Below are 23,263 nucleotides of genomic sequence, written 5' to 3'. Positions count from 1 at the left end.
TCAATGGATTGCGTTTTGGGAGAGAAGACTGACTTCATAAGTCAGTTTGTGAATGTGCCTGGGAGAGAATTGTTATGCAAAATGTGAGTGGAGAGGTCAGAGTGGTCATACCATGCACAGGAGAATAGACAAATATACTGGACACCTTTCGGGGAGGAGAGGTGGTCACAGTGAGGCTCCTTTTGACTCAAGACTGCTGGGGGCAGCCTGAGTGCAAACTGAGCAGAACCATTTCCACCAAAGACTTTTGGGTCCTGTGGGCTGATGTGGCTGAGCGACAAGTCATCCAGATGATGGTTCAAAAGACTATGCCCTCCACCCCTTCCCCTGATCTGCTACTCCTGTCCTACTTCTGAAGGGACAACAATGACCTGACTCCAGTCTTGTGTCCTCCAGGGAGGAGCCATGGGAGAGCAGAGTGGGAATGCGGAGCCCGCAATCATGTGAGTGCTTTCCCCTGTAAACCCTTCGTGTTGGAGAAGGAGCTGCAATCAGCTCTGATGGAGCAGTTCAGGTATTTGAGAGGGCATGTATGGGCATGGGGGGGAAGCCTCTGTGGCTACCTGTTTTGTGAGTAAACCAACTAGAATGCAGACAACGGAATCACAAAAACAACAAACAACATGAAAAGCTGAATGGGAATGCATAAATTTAATTGCAACATAAGGAATTTGCAATAGCCTTGGAGCTAGCTTACAACAATTTTATCAGAACATCCCATTCATCTGAAAACTTATTTTCTTCACCTAAAAATGTATTTTTCTCACATTAGGCTTAAAGAAAAAACATATAACCTGATAGATGACTTTCATCCTGTAAAATGTTTAACAGGATTATAGTTATTCGAGCTATTCATACTAGTTCAATAAATCAAATCCACATTGCACTGGAATTATTTCATAGGTCTGGTGATAATTGCTAAAACAACCAGAAATTATTGACTAACAAAAACCTTAGAAGAGAATCTTGCTAACAGCTTCAAAAGGGATCACTGAAGATTCACTTAGCAACTTTTGGGGGATACTCCCTGGGCAAATGGAAATTTGTGTGTGAGTACTCAAGTGGCAGCCAGAACTCAATTCCATAATAAAATGCTTTTTAATTGTATTATTCCATCCTGGCTCAGTGTAAACACATAACTTTAGGAAAGTTTGATGAGACTATTACCTCTTGTATCAGGATTTATCCATGAAGTTGCACAGTGAATTTTCAAGGGGCATCCATTGAAAACTTTTGAAAAGCAAGCACCCATCTGTGTAAAATAAAACCACGCATAATTTAGAATAAAGCTTTTATGATTGCCTTGAGTACTTTCAACTTTCAACACCTAAAAACAAGCACTTTCAGCGAAGCCAAAGATCTGCATATAACATTATGGGATATCACACAGTGCCATAATATGGTTTTGCCTTAGTGTGATTACAAATTGTAGGAGAGCTGTGTTAGTCTATGGTGGCAAAATTCAAAGGAGTCTGGCAACCCTTTTTCAGACTAACAATTTTTGTTTCACATGTAACCCGCATCTGCAAAATCACCCTGTCTTCCCCTCCCTTCCCACCAGCTCATTCCAACTGATGAGCTACAGAAGATACCAGTTCTGAGTGCCATTTTATTGTTTTAGTATGTTTTAATATTTGTATATGACTATATTTTTCTTTTTCTTTTCTTGTATGCCATCCAGAGTCATATGGTCTGAGTTGGGCAGTCATATAAATGCTTAAATAAAAATATTAAATCCTATTTCAGTTTAGCCACTCCATGCATTTGATGAAGTGAGCTGTAGCTCACAAAAGCTTATGCCATTTAATACAATGTGTTAGTCTGAAAAGGTGCTGTCTCCTGATTTGTGATGTATAACTGCAGCTTAGTAAGAAAAACAGTTTGTTCTAAGGCAATAATAGAAATTATAGTTTATTTAAATATGACTTAGTAACTCTTTCAATACTAAAAAGCATCTCTTTATTTCCCTGGCTGTAGTTAAAGCTTTGTATCATTTTCCTGCTTCTTTTTCCTGTGTTTCATTTCATTTGCCTACATTGATTAGCTATGGCAGCCAACACTAGTTTGTTGAAAGACATTGACTGCACCATAGTATTAGTATAATGAAGAATTAAAAAGGCACCAATAATAAAACATTTTTTATTCAGACATGATCTTTCTTGGGAGCTTAGCTGCACAAAATAATAGCCCTACATCCAAATAGTTGTGAGATGTTTTGCTCCATTTATTCACACATGCTGTCAGCAGTCATAGTAAGTGCAAAAAATGAAAACCTTTCCACATTACTTTCAGAACAATATTTGGCAAAAAGCATTATCTGAACTGTATCTTATTATTTTACTCCTCTAAATAATTTGCACTTCCCAAGATCTCCATGTGAGCGGGGTTTTATAAATTATCTAGAAGGAATCTGAAAGTCATATGGAACAACAAATATTATTTCTTCTCCTATAAACTCAAACTTTAAATCTAATAATGTAAGTCATGCAGAAAAAAAAATAGGCCACTTTGTCTTAAAAGGGTGAAAACTGAAATGGTATTTAAAACTCTAAGTTTTCTATTTTAATGATCAAAATACACTAAGTTAGATAGTATGTTCAAACTGAAGACTTCATTTTTTTTTTGTAAAAGAAGGAATTGTGGCATAAAGTGACCTTTAATTTAGAAGTTACCAGGTGAGATTTCATCAGATGCATTTCTGCTAGATCAACAGTAGCAAAAATACTGGAAGTCAAGCAGTCAAGTATTTCTCTCTCCCTTACAAAGTCACATTCAAATCCTTTCAATAGCTTTAGTAACAGCACCTACACTTACCTACTGCAAATTAGTGGATAAAAAACAATAGATGGTCAGAAAAAAATAGGTGGATTATAGATATCAAAAGGCCTTTTTGTTTTTATTTTTAATTTGACTTCAAATAACAATATATCTGGATCCTCAGGGAGGGTTACAGCTACTCTATAACTATTTGTTTTAACAGGCATAGCATTCTTAATGCAGTACATACATTTAATCTCTAAACTTAAGTTGTATTCAACAATGCTATTGGACAATATTTCAGTGTTGATAAAATGAGTTTGTCAGGTTCAGAATGGAATACTTACATGTACTTTTGGTGTAGGAGGAAGACCATTACTAATTGGCTTCTAGGAAACAAAAGAAAAGTACATTTAAACACCAACTTTTAATCTGAGCTAAACAACTAAAAAAAAAATCTGTTGAAGTGGGAATGTATGTGCTCAGGGAGTCAAAATGGTGCTTGTAAAAGCCAAAGGTAAGCTTTAAGTATGATGGGGAGACCTAGCTTTCTCTCAAGGCTTGCAGATGGGGCCTATTAATTACACCACTGTACTCTAGAGCAGTGTTTCTCAGTCTTGGCAACTTTATGATATGTGGACTTCAGGTTCCAAGGTTGAGAAACACTGCTCTAGGGTACAGCAAAACTATGGGGAAGTTCTCAGTGTTCTTTTCTAGGTTGAAGTTGGAGAAGAATCAGAAACTCAGACAGTCCAGAAGGAAAGGCTATAATTTCCCTGTAATTGTGATTCTCAAAGTAGACAGAAGCATACGTTTGGAGTGGAAAAGAAGATAGGGGATCATTTAAGTTAGGTATTTTTGACCATCTAGCTTAGTACTGTCAACACTAATTAAAAAACTTAGGTTTCCTCTCTAGTCTATTTTAATCAGAAATATCCATTGCACTGGGTTTACACAATAAATGAAAGTAATTAGAGGGAGTTTTGCACCTGTACCACTCAGGAGGAATCATCACAGAGTATCTGCAGCTAAACCATGGTTGGCAGCATTGCCATTGGATTTAGAGGACAAACAATTTCTTTGTCTTCCTACTGCAGCCTAAGGTGGTCTTGAATACGCAAAAGCCAGATATCTGTTATATTCTTGTGTAAACAGAATAACACTTTACCACTTGTAATTGATTATGAAAATCATGACCTTCCATTCTATGCTGAATGAAGTCAAGCATCTTTTGTTCAGAAAAGCATGTTCAAGTGAGAGGCCCTACTGAGGCCAACACTGCACATAAATTATTTTCCTCCCCTTTAGGCATTGTCTTATTTAGCAGCTTTTGGAGTGTAATCTGGCTGGCAGCAATCCTACTTTCATTTTTGAGTGCCTCCTTTTTGCATGCTTGCAAAAGGCACCCACTACATCCTTTAAGATTGCCAACCCTACAATTCTCTCCACCTGTGGGCTCCTGAAAGGCTTATTTCCGATACATGAAAAAATAAATTTCAGACATTCAGTGAGACATATGTCCCAAATATGTGCAATAACTTTAACAATGGATTTATTAACTTGCTTTTCTTAGCAATACAAATGCTTAAATCCACTAGCATAAAAATATTGTAGATTCAGATACCAAAAATACAAGCAAACTACAAGGTGTGATAACCTAGAGGAGTTTGCATTGAGTTTTTCCAACAAACTGAAAGAACAAAGCAGAAATATAGCATTACCTACCAATATTTCCTTTCTTTCTTTCCTAGGATTAGTGTGCCTATTCTCACTTGGATCTTGATGAGGAGAACCCTCTTTGTCACCATTTAATTGCACAGAATTCAATCCATTACCTTCACAGAAAATGTTAAAGGCAATTAAAGAATGTATCACAAGAACATTTTGACTCACATGCATCATTAAGATCTTCAAGGCCTACTGAAGGCACTTGCTTAATGATGCCATTTTCAGATAGCCAGAAAGCTAAGAAGCATTGTTGAGATTAACTCCCATATACAGTATTTCATCCTATTTTAGTCTCAACTAAATCCAAGCTGTGGAACATTTCAGAAGCACTATAAGGTCTGGTTGTCTGTGCTGATCTAGGGACCAAGAGATAAGTTTGAAAATAGACAGACATCTCAACAAACTGATAAAATACTCTGTTTACTGAAAACTGTTTTTGTTACTTGCCCTGAACCTCCAAAATAGACTAGGCTTACAAAACAATTTTGCAAGTCTTCTGAAACAAAACTCCTTAGATGGCATACTTATCTGCATTGAGTTTTTTGGAAGAAATATGAACTTGACATAGCTAAAATATGAATCCAGTCTTGACAACTGTAATTGTAATTTATTTGCAGTTTGAGCTTTAAACAAGTTATGATGAAAGCCACCAGCTGAGGGCTAATTCTAACTACTTTTCTTCTATTTGTTCACTCTAGGATATAGTGGGACATGCAAGATTGAAGCATAATACTTAAAATATTTTTTGAGAAATCTCAATTTTTCCCAGTATGATTCATTACCTAAATTGTTTGATTTCTGTGGAGGTAACCGAGGAGGTGGTGGTCTAGGAGGGACCTGAGTGTTTGATTTTGCAGGACTCTCTGCAATAGGACATCTCTTTATAGTTCCTTGATTATCATCCTCAGAAGTATGAACTTCCTGTGGTACGTAGATGGATTTAGGCTAAAAAAAGGATAAATTATTACTTTAACATATCTATGTAGTTATTTATTTACAATGTCTATCATACTACCTTCATCTTAAGCCCTTACACCCGTATACTTTAAACCTAAATTCGTAAAGACCAGCTGCACTTACTGGTTATGAAAGAAAGAAACTCAGTACTTTAAAGCACATTTTCTTTATAACTATAATGAGAGCAATAAGTTTTGTTCTTTTACTTGATATAATTTAGTACAATTACTGAGCTGATAATGAAATCAGCCAGTAAACAGCACTATGGCTTAGCCTCATATCCAATTCTAGTCAATGTTGAATTCAGATATGACAAACCGCAGATTCCTTATTATAGAAATTTACATTCCTCCTGCCCTCAGTGAAGCTATCTTAGTTGCTTAATTCAATTAAACACCCAGTCTGGAACTCAAGGAAAACCTACAAATATGATGGGAGAAAAAAAAAGGAAGCAAAGAATTTCTTTCTGGTCCAGTAACCCATGGCTTAAAAACAGTCCAGCATTATTACAACTGGATTAGGCCAATATATTCCCTTCATGTAGGAAGTGAGAGCCCTTCTTACCTTTGGTGGTAAAGGAGGTGGCATCTTTGCTTTCATAGTTGAACTGTGAGAGGAAAACTAAGTATCAATTATAAATATTAAGAGTTTTAAAAGTATGGTTTTATGCAATTCTAATCTAAACAACGATATATATTCCAAAAACTGTGGTTCACTTTATTATAGCCTGCAAACTTCCAAAGATTTCTGAGAACATCTTAGCATTCATTTATTTATGCAGAGTCCTACAGACTCATGTATGCTTCCATATATATATAAATAATCATCCCCATGTACAATCGAAAACACAATGACAATTAAAGTTCAGAAACAAGGAGAAATAATGCTAGAAGTGGGACAACCCACAGGCTACATGCAGCTTCCAAGAACCCTGAAACTGACTGATTATGTGCCATCAAAGAGTCAGTGTTGACTCTTAACAACCACACAGATACTCTGAGATTACACTGCTGAAATCTGGCAGTAAAATGACAGAATTTCAATTATGGGATTTTTCGTACCTGCCCCCAAGTGTCAGGCTCCCAATTTCATCCTTAAAATTATCCTCAAATCTCAGAAACAAACTGAAATTGGCCAGAAAAATGCTGCTGTTTGGGCCTAGAGGTGGGTTGGGGGGGCAACAATAGGAATGGGACCAATTTACCTCCTGGTGGCCTTTGGTTCCCATTGCCACCATTAAGGGGGGATATTTTGCCCTACCCCTACAGCCCCCCATTACTCAAGCATTGCCCATCTTTGGGTTACACTGAGCCAAGTTAACTAGTACACTATATCCACCTTTTTCTCTAAATTGAGATTTGCAGAATAAGACATTCAATAAAATATGCCTCCCCTCCTGTATTGCATCTATTTTATTAAGGAAAATTGCGTTCAAATTACATCACAGGTAACAAAAAGTACACTGGTGTTCTAGACATTTTCAACTTAGCAGCTACCATCTTTTCGAAGAAATTTATCAAATCATGATTAATTATCAATTATTTGAAGGAAAGAGATGCTGAGTTTTCACTGGTGGCAGAATACAAAAGTGAAGTTTATGACACTCTAAGCCAACCTTCCCAAACTGATGCCCTGCGGATGTGCCAGGTTACAAACTCACCTGTCCATAGACAGCAAGGGACTGGCCACATTAAAATATAAAGTGTGAAAACCCAAGAAGAGTAATCAACAGTTATTCTAATTACTTTAAGAATAAGTGTTTTCTAAAGTTATTTTATATTTCCTTCTAAAATCAAAGGGACAAATAGACACATGCTGAATAAAGTAAGCTTTGCAAAATAATGTGCTATGAAATTTGAACACATTATTTAAAAGATTCCTAGTTTTTGATTTCATCTTCTAAAATACATAACAAAATACTATGTCTGTCTGGGTGTGTACATACAGACAGATACCTAGAGGGATACTTCCAAATAGACTCATGTTTCTATTCAAGAAAAGCTAGGCTTAAAGCATCAGAAAACAGCAGAAAGTATCTTTATTTATCAAGGCTTTGGATTTAAAGTAAAGACTTGACTCCCTACATACAGTTAAGAAATCATATTTTGTCTCCTTGATTTTTTTTCCCCAAAGGGTAATATTGCCCTGTTAAATGGTGGCATGTTTAGAACACTTGAAAACAAAACAAAACAAAACAAAACAAAACACTATCATAGTCAGATATATAAAACTGAGGTTGGTTTTACTGATATACTGCTCAAGGCAACACAGAGCTTAAGGCAGTGGCTGATTCATTCTTAAATGTGAGATCAATTACTATACAGCTGTAAGATCTTCAAGGCTTTTTATGTGAATCCGTATAGCATAGCAATGCCGAACACGTCCCTTCTCATAAAGGGAATCAGCAGAAATAAATGATCAGAATTAAATTTCTCTATTGAAATGATACTTCACATTCCTACTCTGGCAAAAAACTGTGATGAGGAACATACAAATTTTATTTACAATAGTATAGTATGAATGGAAGTCACTACTACCCTGGGCCTTTTTACAGCTGAATTCGTGTTTCAAGGAGGAGGTGAGCATTCCATGTTTGTATCAGAATGGCCTCTGGTGTGAAATATTATTTTTCTTCACTGTGGCCTCAGTGAATATGCAATCCTAACAATTTTTAGGAGCCTTATCTACATTTTCTGAGGAAAAGCCTGTGAAAGCCTTTCTCAGCTTGACACTCTTGGGGGATGTCAGGAGTTGTAGCTCAAACACATTTTGAAGGCAACAAGTTGAAGGTGCTAGTTTGGCCTTTAGCATCAACTTCCAAATCCTGGGAAGACAGCAAAGGCACGCCAGGCAGCCCACCTCTCATACTGGATTTGATCAGCTTTGCCTGCTTTCTAGAATCTGCTACAAGAAGAAAGCCCATTGACACAGTATTCTACAATAGTGTTTTGGAAGGGAAACAGCAATAATGAAAGCAGTATTTTTCTAAATATTGAACAACTATCAACTATATATATATGTTTGAGATTAATGTAACTTACTGTTTGGAATCATCACTGTCCACCTCATCTTCATCTTCTAGATGTGCTACGTGTCCCCTAAGAAATTAAACAGATAGCGTAGCTAAATAGAACAGCCGACTATGTCAACTATCAATCTGTTCTCTGCAATCCTAATTGTTTAAAGAATAAATCACAGTTGCAACTCAGACAAGCAAAGGACCTCTACAAGCATCTGACAAGGCTACAGCACATAAGAAGCACTTGACAGAGATAGGAGAGACATACACCTCTTTGCACAAGAAAAAGGACTTTGCAATCAAGAAAAAAAGAAATTTAACAATTACCGCTGATGTAATTCTTCTTCAACTGATTTTAGAAGGCTCCTTTAAAAATAGAAGTAAAATTCAAGGACTGGACACATTTAGCGGAAGCACATAAAATCAGACATATTTGTAAATGATTTGACATATGAAAGCCATGCAATAAGTTATATCAAGTATTAGAGATAATACATGAAAATTGAATTTCAATCTGAAGCAAATAATTACAGATTACTACTGAAGTGTATTCAAATGTATATCTGTGAGCTAATTACTGCACCCGACAATCAACAATCCATTCTGTAGGCCAGGAGGAGTGTAGGTTATTCTTATAAATAGATACAATTATTTTTAAATAATTTTTTAAAAGGCAGAGGAAAAGCCATCCTCAAATAAGGGAATGTAATGCCATAAGAAAAAGAGTTTGACAATATCTTGGACGATCAAGAAATAAATGTTAAGTGCATTAAAGTACATTTGTACAAAATAATATGTCACAATGGCTCCTTTTCCTTATTCTGGAAGCAACAAACATTCAATTAAAGATAGTTTTACAAGCTGACATATAATATACATGTATATACACATAGGAACATTTTAGGATACAGATTCAAACAAGGAAGCTACATTTCTATATGGAAAAGGAAAAATTCCTTAGCCACATATATAAGCACAACAAATAGTGCCCTGTAGATGTATTAGACAAGAAGACCCATTGGACATGCAAGCTGTAGATGACAGTGGCTGTGGTTCCAATTACTCTGGAGGATCAAGCCTGGAGGATAAGTTAATGTCTAATGATATCTACTGAATTCACTTAAATTTCACTGGTGCCACTATATAAATGTTACATTCCTGAAGAAGTGAATCAATTAATAATTATTATCATTAACTATTTTAATGGATGATTTCTATATTTGATTTTATCTGTGTTAATTTTATTTTGCTTTATATTTGGCATTTTTACTGTTATAATCTGCCTACAAAGTTATCAATTTTATTGTTATAACCTGCCTTCAATGTGTTTCACTATATTACAAAAAATTAGCCAAAAGAAAAAGCAAAAACATTGTTTCTAAAGAGTACTCACTTATTTGCACCCAAGAAGTAACTCCCTTGAGGACCATGACCATATTCTAGCTGCAAATCCTATCGACAGAAAACAAATAATTACAAAATAGACCAATGGGTCCGTGTTACCTCATGGCCTTCCCTTGTTCTGAATTACAATATAGGCTCTGCTCCTGCTGTTCTTATATTCAACTCAAATAACTACTGTCCACCCATTTTTCTACAGGAAAATTGCACTGTTATATGAAATATTTGCACGCATAAAGGAAAAATGTTGACAGAAACAAGACATGCAATTCCAGGGCAGCCTGGGTGCCATATTCTCTTGTATAGTTGCATACAAATAGTCACTGAATTTAACAGTTCCCTGGGTGAGCAGAGAGGTAATCTTTGTTTTTGTGAATTCTTTTTTCTACTGTGGTCCTTATCCATATCCCATTATCGCCTAGAGCAGTCTAGATGGCCTAGAGGGATTTCCAATCACTAGAAACAAATTTTACAGAAGTGCCAAAGCTATAGAAAAGACTGATTATGTGCCATCAAGTTGCTTTCAACTCCTAGCAACCACACAGATTTTCTCCATGAAGTAGCTATTCAAAAATCTGAGGACACTATGAACAGCTCATTATTGCCCCCATCTTTTCTGTTCTGAATCATTCCACAGAAACACTCCAGTGAGTGGATGAGAGTTCTATAGGAAATATGAACGTCCATGTTATAGAAAGCAATATGCCTATAATTTTTAAAATCTATAAACATCTATATTTATCATATGCCTATAATTTTTCTGAAAAGTGACTACTGTTGTACTAATATTTAGTTTTACACGGTATGTACTATCCACTTTGGGCTGCATTCTCAAGCAATGCAATATTGAGAAGGGCCGCTGACCTCACTACATTTATTGATCTTGAACCAGCCTTATACTGACCATGGCCCTAAGTAAAATGTAGACAACTAGCCATCAAGGAAAACATGATACATGAAAATGCAATGTTTGAGTATTATATAATTATGCATATTAGCAAGTATGGAATTCTTTCCTCTCTTTCTACTTCCTTTGCCTAGTATTTCCTTATATTTAAACACATGCCTCATGTGGTGCAAAACATAGTGGTTTTGATTTTTTTTTTTTTTTGCATTTTTTGGATGTTACTGGTCATAGACCATAATACACACTGATTGATTAGTATTATACACAGCCCAAGTATAATTCGTGGGATATTTAGATCATTTTGTTTATTTTACCAGTTAACAAAAACATGTGAAATGGCTTAGATATCTTCAGTAATTAACTAAATATGAATCAGAATCAGAGCTGTGTTGTACACAGAGCTTTCAGATCCTGAAAGCCTAATTTTTTGTGTGAAGGGGAAGGGGAAGGGGGAGGGGGAGGGGAAGGGAAGGGAAGGGAAGGGAAGGGAAGGGAAGGGAAGGGAAGGGAAGGGAAGGGAAGGGAAGGGAAGGGAAGGGAAGGGAAGGGAAGGGAAGCTATAGACGTCATAGTTTTGGAGAACACTAAATGTTATCTCAGCCAGATTAGAGGATCTGGAAAGAACATTTAATGATTAACTTTCACAGTTCCTGTCCCTTCCTATGAAAGACATTTGTCTTGCCTAAAAGCCGCCCCCCCCGCCCTTTCTTACGTACTATTACTGTATATCCATTCCATATTGATCCTCCACAGACTGCATCAAAGTATTCAGACATGGTTTCTCTATTCAGAGGACACCTGCTGAATAAAGCACTCCTACCTCACAGTATCAGATTTAACTTGATGACTCCTTTGGTCCATTCCAGCTTAATGGGTCTTAACTATACTGCAATTAAAAGAGAAGTACTTGCACCTTAGAATCACAGAATCAAGAGTTGGAATAGGTCCTTTAGGCCACTGAGTTCATCCCCTATCTTATGCAGAAATCTAAATTAAAATATTCTTGATGATGTCTCTAGCCTCTGGTTCAACCTCTAGCCTGTGCAGTGAAGGGGAACTCATCACCTCCCTTTATTGTTAGAAATTTCTTCCTAACATTTACCTAGAATGTTTCTAGAATGTTACAGCTGAATGCAAAATGCTTGTCTTAAACTTTCCTGTACTCATCAAACTTAGTAATCAAATATTAATAGAAAAAAATTTGGAGCCCTTTTCCTAAATGAAAAGTCAATGAGTTCATTTTTTTCCACTAGCATTATTTGAAAACAACTTAGTGGTACAGCATAATTACTTGCCCTGAGTTGAGGCATAAAAGGCCAATAATGTAAGTAAGAATGTCTGGCTAAACTATGAAGAATCTGATTTTGTCTTCCTGAAGTACCACTTGAGAATTTCAGAAATGTTTTTGGATCTAAGGCATCTAGACAAAATGGAAAAAATGTGTTTCAGTTAAGTCCCTGTTGTCCCTGCTCAACTGTATTCATTACACAATAATCTATGCAGTCTTAGCAATTCTATAAAACTATTTAAGTTGCATTAAATTAAATATTTATACATCTTTATATGATAGGCTTTAGAATGGATAATTGCTAGAGTAATGTATCAGAAGGGATTCTCAAGAAAATTAAATGTGCTTTAAATTCTTATTTTAATAATTTAAACCAATTAGATATTGACCAAAGGACCCCAAATATAATTAGAGAGCATGCGTAACAAAACACACCCCTCTGCAGATGCTCTTGTCTCCAATTTACTACTTTATTATCATATTTTAATTCACTCAATAACCAGAGTTTTCTGGGTGTAAAATATCAGAAGCAATAGAACAATAGTAAACAGTGGAATCTATTTAAAAAGCACAGAAAAGAATGTGAAAATACTTTTTACTTATTAATAAAATTGGCATTCATGTATTTTCATTGTTACAAACATTTCCAATGTAGTCACTGCTGCCAAGTTTTAAAAATCCTTCTTTCTGCAAGACCTGGTGACCATAAGAATCTTAAAAGTGCAGATGTTGGAGTACTTAATATTCTGGCTTCTGCACTAAGACGACTCAGAGATCAGGGTTTTGCAAAATAGGCTTACTGGAAAATCATCATCATCATCATCAGCAGCAGCAGCAGCAGCAGCAGCAGCATACTTATCTGTCCATGAAATGGCTTCTGTCAGCAGAAAAGATCCCACCTACCAAAACCCCTCCTCCCATAGCCTCTGTATTCCTACAAAATCCTTTTGGGAAGAAAAGGATATTCTCTGAAACAAATATTAGGGGACAGTTAGGGAACAGCAGTTCCACTGAACTAGCAAAACTCTGTTTGGGCTACTCTGGATGCCACCTCAAGAGAGTGTTTCAGCAGCTGTTTTACTAACTGTAAATGTGCTTAGAAATGGAAATGGAAAATCTTATGGCTGGGCAAAGGCAACACGTCTCTATTGATTTGTAAGTGAAAATCCCTATCGATATGCGATCTAAACAATGACAGAGAAGTTAATATGATAAAATAAGCAAACCTCTATGAAACATAAAGGGTCCCGTCATCTGTCACCATACACTAGAAATGTTCTAAATTTGTTTTAGTGAAAAGTGACATCTGTCAGAGTAATTTCTGTTTGCATTCTTTGAAGGCCTAACCTGTTGTTTACAGCCAGTTTATAATCCAAGTGTCTATTAACATCAACAGATAAATTTCTGGATTGTATGATTTTTTAATCTCTTTTTAACTATTTATTACTATCTGCTTTAAAAATGACCTACACTTCATCATAGATAATTTTGGTTGTAAAATAAAGAATTTAAAACTAGGACAAAAGAAATGAAATGAAATAGCTACCAACTATGCTTCCATCAATTTTTTTGTTAACATGAGATTTGGAAATTCAGTTTGCAATGCATGAGTTCTAGAATTATAAGGACAAAAGATACACAGATACATAAATAATTGTACAGCTGCACACTTGGAAATAATTTAGTAATTTTTGCTGAAAAGCAATTTGTAATAAGACTGACATTTATTAAATTATATGGCCAAGCACCCATACCGCTTGTGCCTAGCAGGAATGACCAAGTTCTTGATATTTTCAAATAATACTAAGGGATAGTTAAGCATTTCATATCTAAGTGAATAACACTATACTATATTCTGTTAATTGTTCAAAAATACATTGCAAATCTCCATGTTAAGACATTTACAATAAAAGTCTGCACGCACCAAAGTATTTAAGGATGTCTATCTTGAATCCTAGTATGTAAGGGTTGGAAAGGACCTTGAAAACCATTTAATCCAATCATCTGCCCTTAAACTAAAGACAAAGAAGAAAGCCACAATATGATCTTGGGCATACACCTGTCATATTCTAGGTGAACGTCAGGAATTGCTTTGAAGTCCTGAACTTCACTGATAGAGAATGAGAGGAACTGTGGAATGCTTAAATAAGTAATTAAGGATGAATGTCAAGAGACTGCCAAAGATCAAGAACAACAGGAAGTAAATTAGATGTCAGAAGAAGCTGTGGAAATTGCCAAGAAGAGAAGAAGTCATAGCCAAGAAAAAAACCCTCTTTTTCTTAACTTAACAAAGAATTTCAGAGAGCTGTTAGAAGAGACAAAAAGCAGTATTACAACAACTTCTGTAAAGGCATTGAACAGACATGGAAAAACAAGAAAAGTCTTCCAAAACCGCCCAGAGTTATTAGCATTCGGGTGGCACATAAAATAAATAAATAATAAAAGTCTCTTTATTTAGAACTCAGAAGGAGGTTCCAAACTCAAATTAGCATGCTAAAGGACAGACAGTAACTGATTCAAAGAAAATCACAGAAAGATGGAAGAGGTATACTGAAATACTGTACAGTAGATATGTCAATATCCAAATACCTTAGAAGATCTTCTAGTACTAGAAGATGATGTTAGATAGCACTCGAGTCATTACCAAGTTGGAAGGGTACAGGAAGTGATGGAATACCCACAGAAATATGGCAAGCAACAGAAGAAGAATCAGTAAAGGTCTAACCAAGCTATGCCAGCAAGTCTGGAGAGGAACACAGTGGCCAACAGAGTGGAAGAGGTCAACCTATGTTCCAATACCAAAAACGCAGATTTAAGGAACATGAAAACTATTGTACAATATTCTTAACTTCACATGCTAGCAAAATAATGTTTTGGATTATCCAACACAGATTAGAGCCCTACATGGAAAAAGAGATGCCAGATATTCAAGATGGCTTTAGAAAAGGCCAAGGAACACAAGACATTATTGCTGATGTGTGCTGAATAATTTAGAAAGCAAAAGAATACCAAGAGGAAGTCACTATGTGTATCATTGATTAAAGAAACGCCTTTGATTGTGTCGATCATGTCAAACTATGGAATGTGCTCAATAAAATGGGGATCCCAGAATATTTCACTGTCCTCATCAGAAACTTATGTACAAGTCAGAAAGCTACAGTACGGACAGAACATGTCAAAACAGTCTGGCTCTAGGTTGGCAAGGAGTGCAACAAGGCTGCATACTCTCCCCTTATTTATTCAACTTATATGCTGAATATATATTAAAGGAAGCTGGATTGGAAGAAGATGAGAGTGGTTTTAAAATTGGAGGAAGAAACATCAATAACCTGTGCTAGGCTGATGACATTACTGTGATAGCTGAAAATGCAAAGGATCTGCAAGCTCTAGCAATAAATGTTAAGCAGCACAGTGAAAAAATAGGACAAAGATTAAATATAAAGAAGACCAAACTAATGACAACAGGTAGACAACCAGCCTTAGAAGTGATAACATAGATATCAAAGTGGTGGATAGCTACTGCTTTTTAGGACCAACCATCAACAGTAAAGGAATAAGCAGTCAAGAAATATGTCACAGACTAGCACTTGGTAGAGCAGCCATGAAGGCCTTGGAAAAGATATTCAAATGCCTTGATGTGTCTATACCTACAAAGATCGGAATCACACAAGCCATGGTATTCCCTGTGACATTCTATGGAAGCGAAAGTTGGACTTTGAAGAAACAAGTTAGAAAGAGTATTGACACTTTTGAACTTTAGTGTTTGACAAGACTTCTGGGAATACTGTAGACAGCCAAGAAAACAAACCAATGGATCACTGAATAAATCTATCCAGAGTTCTCACATGAAGCACAAATAAATAGGCTCAAATAATCCTACTTTATTATGCAACACATTATGTGAAGATCTAAATCTCTGGAGTAGGCTTTAATGCTGGGAAAGATGGAAGGAAAGAGAAGAAGGGGACAACAGTGGTAATCGGTGTACCACTGGAAGACTTGAAGGATCAGGGACAGATCATCATGGAGAAAATGTAAGTACAGTATGTAGTGACTAAGAGTTGACAATGACTTGATAACATGTAATCAATCAATCCAAAAACTAATGACAACCACCACCTCTAGATCTGACTATCTCTCCCTCTCTCTCTCTCTGCTCATCTCACACAAAGTGACTCTGGGCAGCGTGAAATGAAAATATTGAAGTAGAAGATACGTTCTACCTTTTAGGATCAAACATCAACAGTAAAGGAACAAGCAATTGAGAAATATGCTGCAGACTAACACTTGTTAGAACAACCATGAAGGCCCCAGAAAAGATGCCATGAAGTCTCTATACTGACAAAGATCAGAAGTGTGCAAGCAATGGTATTCCCTATGACACTGCAAATGTGTGGATTTTCATGGAAATGAAAGTTGGTCTTTGAAGAAGCAGGATAAAAAGAATATTGAACAAGGTTTGAACTTCGATGTTGGAAAAATTAAGAGAGAAGAAGATACGTAATTTCTCACACTAACTTCTTTTAAACAGAAATTTATTTTATGCAAATATCATGAAGCTGAAATGGTACATACATGCCATGTTCTCTAATTCCTTCTTACCTAACCATTTGCCACTTAGTTATTTAAATGCTAAAATATGTCTAATAATTCTTAATAATAAATAATTAATTATAATAATTAATAATTAATAATTAATAACAATAATTTAATTTAATAATTTAATTTAATAATTTAATAATTTAATAATCTAATAATTTAATTTAATAATTTAATTTAATAATAATTAATTAATAATAATTAATAATTCTTGCAAACTGATTTATTTAAATACATGAGATTATACAACTCATCATATGAAAATAAATACATTATAATGTTACACTGAAAATGAATAATTTTATTGTTGAACTGTTTACTGAATTTGATAGACTTTTAACAAGTCTACAAATGGCCAAAGCAGCACAAGAGCTGGGCAAAACATTTCATTTTTAAAAACAACACACGTATACACTGACAAAGAAAAAGCAATAGATGAAAATACCAGATTAGATCTTGCAGTGTAGTATATTTCTTCTGAACTGTCCAAAAAATCGTTACTGTCAGGCTGTTTATCAGATAAAGATCAGAAACTCAAGTTAATTATTTCTAGATTGAAATAAATCCAAGTACAAAGGGATATTTTTGCACAATAGCTGACTCTTACTATTTCTTAGAGTCTACAAATAACAGTTGGATTAGTATAATATCATATGTGTAGTTATGGTTTAAAACAAAATATAACAGCAGATGAAAAGGTCTCATTTAATTTTCATCTCTTCCCTCCCTTTGTCCCTCCTTCCTGCACCCCCCCCAATTTAAAAATAGAAGTTCAGTTATCCTTCACTGAATAAAGCAGATTTAGGACATTCCATGATTTCTATCCTATTATATGATTTGGATTCGTATCACATACAATGCTGAAATATGATTCTCACACTTAATTTTCCCAATATCTATTATTTCAAAAGGCTATTGAATGAAAATAAGAAACCTCCTTGAAGATCAAGCTTGAAGCTAGAGTTTCTCAGAGTTTAACATAAGTAAAATAAAAACATTACACTTGTTAAACGGCCAACTACCAATTTAACGACCTAGTTCAATTCTACAACTGTAAACCTGTGTCCTTTATTGGAAGTTGATTCCATATACTCTACTTGAAGTTAAGTCCTCCCTGCAAATAATTTACTTTTAAATTGGAGGATTATCTTAGATTTGTTGAGAAATTGGTAGATTTTTTAAATGTCTAATCTTACTTTCAAAGGGAGAAAGGGTCATATTAAAATCAGAACTGCTTTTTGAAGAATTATACCTTTAATTCTTGGAATGGGGAGGAATGGCTTGTTTTTCCTTAAACAGTTTTTTCTTGATACAAAGGGAAACTATCAAACACTATAAACAGTTATAGAAAGGAAAACAGTTTCTATTTAGGTTCATACCACTTCTGAAAGTATCAGGCTACTCTTCAGACCCCAGATATTGCTGAAGGTATCCAATTTTACTTATAACCAGTTTACTGAGCGTGTTATAACTGAATTGTATACTAAGAAGATACATGGAAGACCTATTTTATGAAAGTTCTGACTGAACGTCAACAAAAGTGAGATTGTAAATAACTCAGAATATCTTCATGCCTCAGTCATAGAATAACAGAAAAACCTATGCTGAGGTTGTGACCAATGTCACACTTAGAAGAAACAAATATGTATTGGTTTAGACAAATAAGCAATGTATTTTGGTGTTTGTTTAAACTGACTTTTCTTGGGTTGCTCTAAAAAAGTATCAGCTTTCACATTCCTCAAGAGAATAAAAATTAATGGAGATTCCAAATCAGAATAAACTATTTGAAATTAATTGTTGGAAAAGAATAATGAAATCCTGACATGTAAAAATGATGCCAATCTATGCCAATCAAATGAGAGGACTCTTGAAAAGAAAGCAGAATTGATAAACTGGCTTAGCTAAGGGCTACTGATACAATAAAGGCTACTGTTTGTGCAAATTAATACAAAATGTATACATAGTGATTGCTCAGTAAATTCTTTTGAAATTAGATAAATTTTGGTTTCTTGGTGCATACCAAGTGTACAATCTAGTTTAAAAACCATCTATATATCTATACTCATAGCAATAATTATCTGTACAAGAACACTGTATTATAAAATAGGACTCCTGACTGAGACTAAAACAAAACATTAGCTGATGCAATGTGAGATAAGAAGTATCTCTACAATAGATGAGAAATATTTATCAATAAATTTTAATTTAAAATCAGTAAAACCGCATGAAATAAAATCTCTAGGAAGGATATAAAACAAGCCCAAAATGGACACTATTGGTGAATGAATTCCACCTATTCCCTTCAGTCCTCACCACCTCTATCCTATACAGATGGGAAAGCCTCTGAACTAGATAAGCCTCTGAACTACACTGGGTTGCAGAACAAGAAGAATGGAAAGCACCTTACATGAATTAAAGTCCACTGGTATAATATACTGGATGGAGTGAATTGCTTAACTTAGCACACACCGACTGGTATTAATGCTTGAAATTGTGAAGGCAGCAAACTAGGAGTTTGTCACTTATTTAGGACAAATCCTCATTTTTTTCTCATACATCCATTTCCCTTTTTGTCATAGTTCTAGGCACTGGTCTTATCAAATAAGGAGCCCCAAACAAGGATTCCTTCCACCATCTTTATTCTCCCCAATCTATCCATTATTCACTGGAGAACATATATCTAAATCCTTAGAATCTCTGCGTGGGACTGGGAAATACTCTTAACTGAAATCCTGAGCAGTCAAATCATTTAAGAGCCAAATGTAGAGTTGATGAGTGATTGGCCCTGGATGCTCAGCTTTGTCTCTCATTTCTCCCTAAAATAATCTTACTTTGCCCATCCCCAGCTGTCAGCTTTTGCAATTTAAATGGGAAGGAAAATGTGCAAAGATCTCTCTTTCCACATGCCATTCTCCACCTTGGAACCATGTACTAGAGCCTTTGAAGGGCTGCAGGGTTGCTTGATCACATATGATATACATGGTACCGAATCATGTGGACCAACTATCAGCTTAAGGCAACATCCTATCACTATAAGACAATATACAAAATGAAAAGTTAGACCAGGTATTAATTGCCAAAGAAGAATGAAAACATTGCTAGCTTTATGGGCTCTCAACTCTCTGTTAGCGTGACTTCAATTAAGCAAATGCAAATTTACTAAGTTAAATCTGACAGCTATTTTATTAGCTTCTCTTTTAGTAAATCATACATAAGAGTGTCTGTATAATAACCAAAGAGATCCTGATAACTCAAGTGAAGATGAAGGGCTAGATGAATATAGTGCTTCATGAAAAGCAGTTTTAGCAAGCAAGAGTTTTTCATATGCCTATGTCAGTCTGGCTCATTTTTGCAATATATCCAGCAAAAATGTCCTCCAAAGGAAATAAAAAAATAAACTGACACAAGCTAAAATAAAAGTTTCCTATCTTCTGAAACAAGAAGTCTTTTGTCCTGAGAGATCATCACAAGGGGTAATTTTAAAAGGGATACACATATATAACTGAATATCATGGGATGCTGATTTGTGTAGCAACTCCTCATACACTGATTGCATTCCTTCCTCCCTTCCTCCCTCCGTCTCCCACCACAGTCAGAAATGACTCTAGATAGTTTACAAGATATAGTTTACAATATGAAAAGCCTATATGCCTTTTCCAGACTTTCTAAAATTCTGCATTTTCCATTTGGTGTATTTTCCAGCCATACACCAAATCCCATCTTCCAAATCCCACTGCTTTCCTACCTTCAACTTTACAGATGGCAAAGGAGGAATGTTCAATAATGGAATAACAAGATACAAAATGTAACCGTTAATTCCCCTCTACTAACTCAAAACTTATAAAGTGAGCAGAATATTTATTTTGTGTTCTGGTATCCCTTGTAGATGCTATCAACTAAAGAATTTACGAGACAATAATTATGAAAATGGGAATCTCCTGTTTTCACTGCACCCTATGCTAAAGCAGTTGAAGGAAGTGGAGACAAGAATGGGAAAGCTGAGGAAATTGCCCCTTCGACTGGCAATACTTATATAGCCATTGCTGATTAAATTTTAAAATTCTCAAAATATACAGAAATTCCTCAGATAATTCCTTAATCATTTTGAGGTCTTATACAAATGTGTTTTATACTGAACAAAATACATAGTCCATAGATCTGCACTGTTTCATTATTCACATGATATTTTAGATAAGAAGTCTAATATGGTTGCATTACTTACGAACTCATGATGTGGCTCTGTCTCCTTTCTTAAAGGAGGATCAAATTTTACTTGACCAACTATTAAAAAGAACAAATAGATGATAAAAAATGATTATATATTCTCCCAGTGGTTTTCCAAACTTATTGTATTATTATTCTCGGGAACACTAAGAAACAGAAAAAAACAAACAAAATAGAAGCCCAGAGAAGCTAGCTTGACTATAAATAACAACAAAAACAACCCAAAGCTACAATGATAATTAATGAAGCCTGGTTGAGAAAAAAAATAGTGAGACTTGCATCCTTTCTTCCCCATCAGCATGTACACATATAGAGAAGGAAAGCGTCTCTTTAGTCAGCTCCACTATGTTTGACCGGACAAACCCAATAGGAGCTAACTATTGCCTTTTCTCCTAAGAAGGTGATTGGAGGAATGGGACAGAAAAAGAACACATGTCCATAACTCTTAACAAGGGAAGCAAGCTTTAATATACTTACTAGGGAGTAAACCACATAATTCAGCAGGATTACTTCTGAATAATAAACATACAATACTGTGCAAACCCCTTCATGGATCACTGCCTTGTCGTGGCGAAGGGGCTTGCGTAACTCAGTGAAGCCATGAGCTATACCGTGCAGGGCCACCCAAGACGGACAGGTCATGACAGAGAGTTCTGACAAAATGTGGTCCACTGGAGAAGGAAATGGCAACCCACTCCAGTATCCTTGCCAAGAAAACCCCATGGACAATGTTAAAAGGCTAAAAGATATGACGCCGGAAGATGAGCCCCTCAGGTCGGAAGGTGTCCAATATGCTACTGGGGAAGAGCGGAGGACATTTCCAAGTAGCTCCAGAAAGAGTGAAGCGGCTGGGCCAAAGCCGAAAGGACGTTCAGCTGTGGATGTATCTGGAAGCGAAAAGAAGGTCCGATGCTGTAAAGAACAATATTGTATAGGTACCTGGAATGTAAGATCTATGAACCAAGGCAAGCTGGATGTGGTCAAACATGAGATGACAAGATTGAACGTCGACATCTTGGGAATCAGCGAACTGAAATGGACGGGAATGGGTGAATTTAATTTGGGTGACCATTATATCTACTACTGTGGGCAAGAAACCCTTAGAAGAAATGGAGTTGCACTCATAGTGAATAAGAGAGTGGGAAAGGCAGTAATGGGGTACAACCTCAAAAACGACAGAATGATCTCAGTGCGTATCCAAGGCAAACCATTCAATATCACAGTCATCCAAGTCTATGCCCCAACCACTGATGCTGAAGAAGCTGAAGTTGACCGCTTCTATGAAGACCTACAACACCTTCTAGAACTAGCACCAAAAAAAGATGTCCTTTTCATCATAGGGGATTGGAATGCTAAAGTAGGAAGTCAAGGAGTAATCGGAATAACAGGCAAGTTTGGCCTTGGAGTACAAAATGAAGCAGGGCAAAGGCTAATAGAGTTCTGTCAAGAGAACAAGCTAGTCATAGCAAACACTCTTTTCCAACAACACAAGAGACGACTCTACACATGGACATCACCAGATGGTCAATACCGAAACCAGATTGATTATATACTTTGCAGCCAAAGATGGAGAAGCTCTATACAGACAGCAAAAACAAGACCAGGAGCTGACTGTGGCTCAGATCATGAGCTTCTTACTGCAAAATTTAGGCTTAAATTGAAGAATGTAGGGAAAACCACTAGACCACTCAGGTATGACTTAGATCATATTCCTTGTGAGTACACAGTGAAGGTGATGAATAGATTTAGAGGATTAGATTTGGTAGACAGAGTGCCTGAAGAACTATGGACGGAGGTCCGTAACATTGTACAGGAGGCAGCAACTAAAACCATCCCAAAGAAAAAGAAATGCAAGAAAGCAAAATGGCTGTCTGATGAGGCTTTACAAATAGCTGTGGAAAGAAGGAATGCGAAAAGCAAGGGTGAAAGGGAAAGATATAAGCAACTGAATGCAGATTTCCAGAGAATAGCCAGGAGAGATAAGAAGGCCTTCTTAAATGAACAATGCAAAGAAATCGAGGAAAACAATAGAATGGGGAAGACTAGAGATCTCTACAAGAAAATTGGAGATATGAAAGGAACGTTTAGTGCAAAGATGGGCATGATAAAGGACAAAAAAGGCAGGGACCTAACAGAAGCAGAAGAGATTAAGAAGAGGTGGCAAGAATACACAGAAGAACTATACAAGAAAGATCTTAATGTCCCTGATGTCCACGCTGGTGTGATCACTGACCTTGAGCCAGACATCCTAGAGAGTGAAGTCAAGTGGGCCTTAGGAAGCATTGCTAACAACAAAGCTAGTGGAGATGACAGTATTCCAGCTGAGTTATTTAAAATACTAAAAGATGATGGTGTTAAAGTGCTGCACTCAATATGCCAGCAA

At 36.0% G+C, this 23,263-nt stretch overlaps 1 protein-coding gene across 4 annotated transcripts in view; it reads right to left on the bottom strand.

Moving 5' to 3' along the window:
* The window catches only part of MAP4K3 (mitogen-activated protein kinase kinase kinase kinase 3), a 78,420-nt gene that overhangs the window by 16,033 nt on the left and 39,124 nt on the right, over positions 1–23,263 (bottom strand). Inside the window, exons 14-23 of one of the 4 annotated variants that reach the window (XM_088148645.1) lie at positions 20,879–20,937; positions 17,102–17,164; positions 9,855–9,913; positions 8,789–8,827; positions 8,484–8,540; positions 6,007–6,049; positions 5,268–5,430; positions 4,483–4,592; positions 3,105–3,146; positions 1,168–1,252 (exon numbers count right to left, since the gene is read on the bottom strand). In XM_088148645.1, the coding sequence (XP_088004771.1) occupies positions 1,168–1,252; positions 3,105–3,146; positions 4,483–4,592; positions 5,268–5,430; positions 6,007–6,049; positions 8,484–8,540; positions 8,789–8,827; positions 9,855–9,913; positions 17,102–17,164; positions 20,879–20,937 (720 nt within the window). The remainder of the gene's footprint in view (positions 1–1,167; positions 1,253–3,104; positions 3,147–4,482; positions 4,593–5,267; positions 5,431–6,006; positions 6,050–8,483; positions 8,541–8,788; positions 8,828–9,854; positions 9,914–17,101; positions 17,165–20,878; positions 20,938–23,263) is intronic. The other 3 variants (XM_088148653.1, XM_088148661.1, XM_088148666.1) reach the window with 3 other exon arrangements.

Source organism: Python bivittatus, unplaced genomic scaffold (genome assembly GCF_059951505.1).
Source record: "Python bivittatus isolate LINGU-HERP-01145 unplaced genomic scaffold, Pbiv_v1 ctg000020_np1212, whole genome shotgun sequence".
Taxonomy (NCBI): Eukaryota; Metazoa; Chordata; class Lepidosauria; order Squamata; family Pythonidae; genus Python; species Python bivittatus.
Note: the sequence above shows the minus strand (reverse complement) of the source record. Positions and strands in the feature narration are given on the sequence as shown.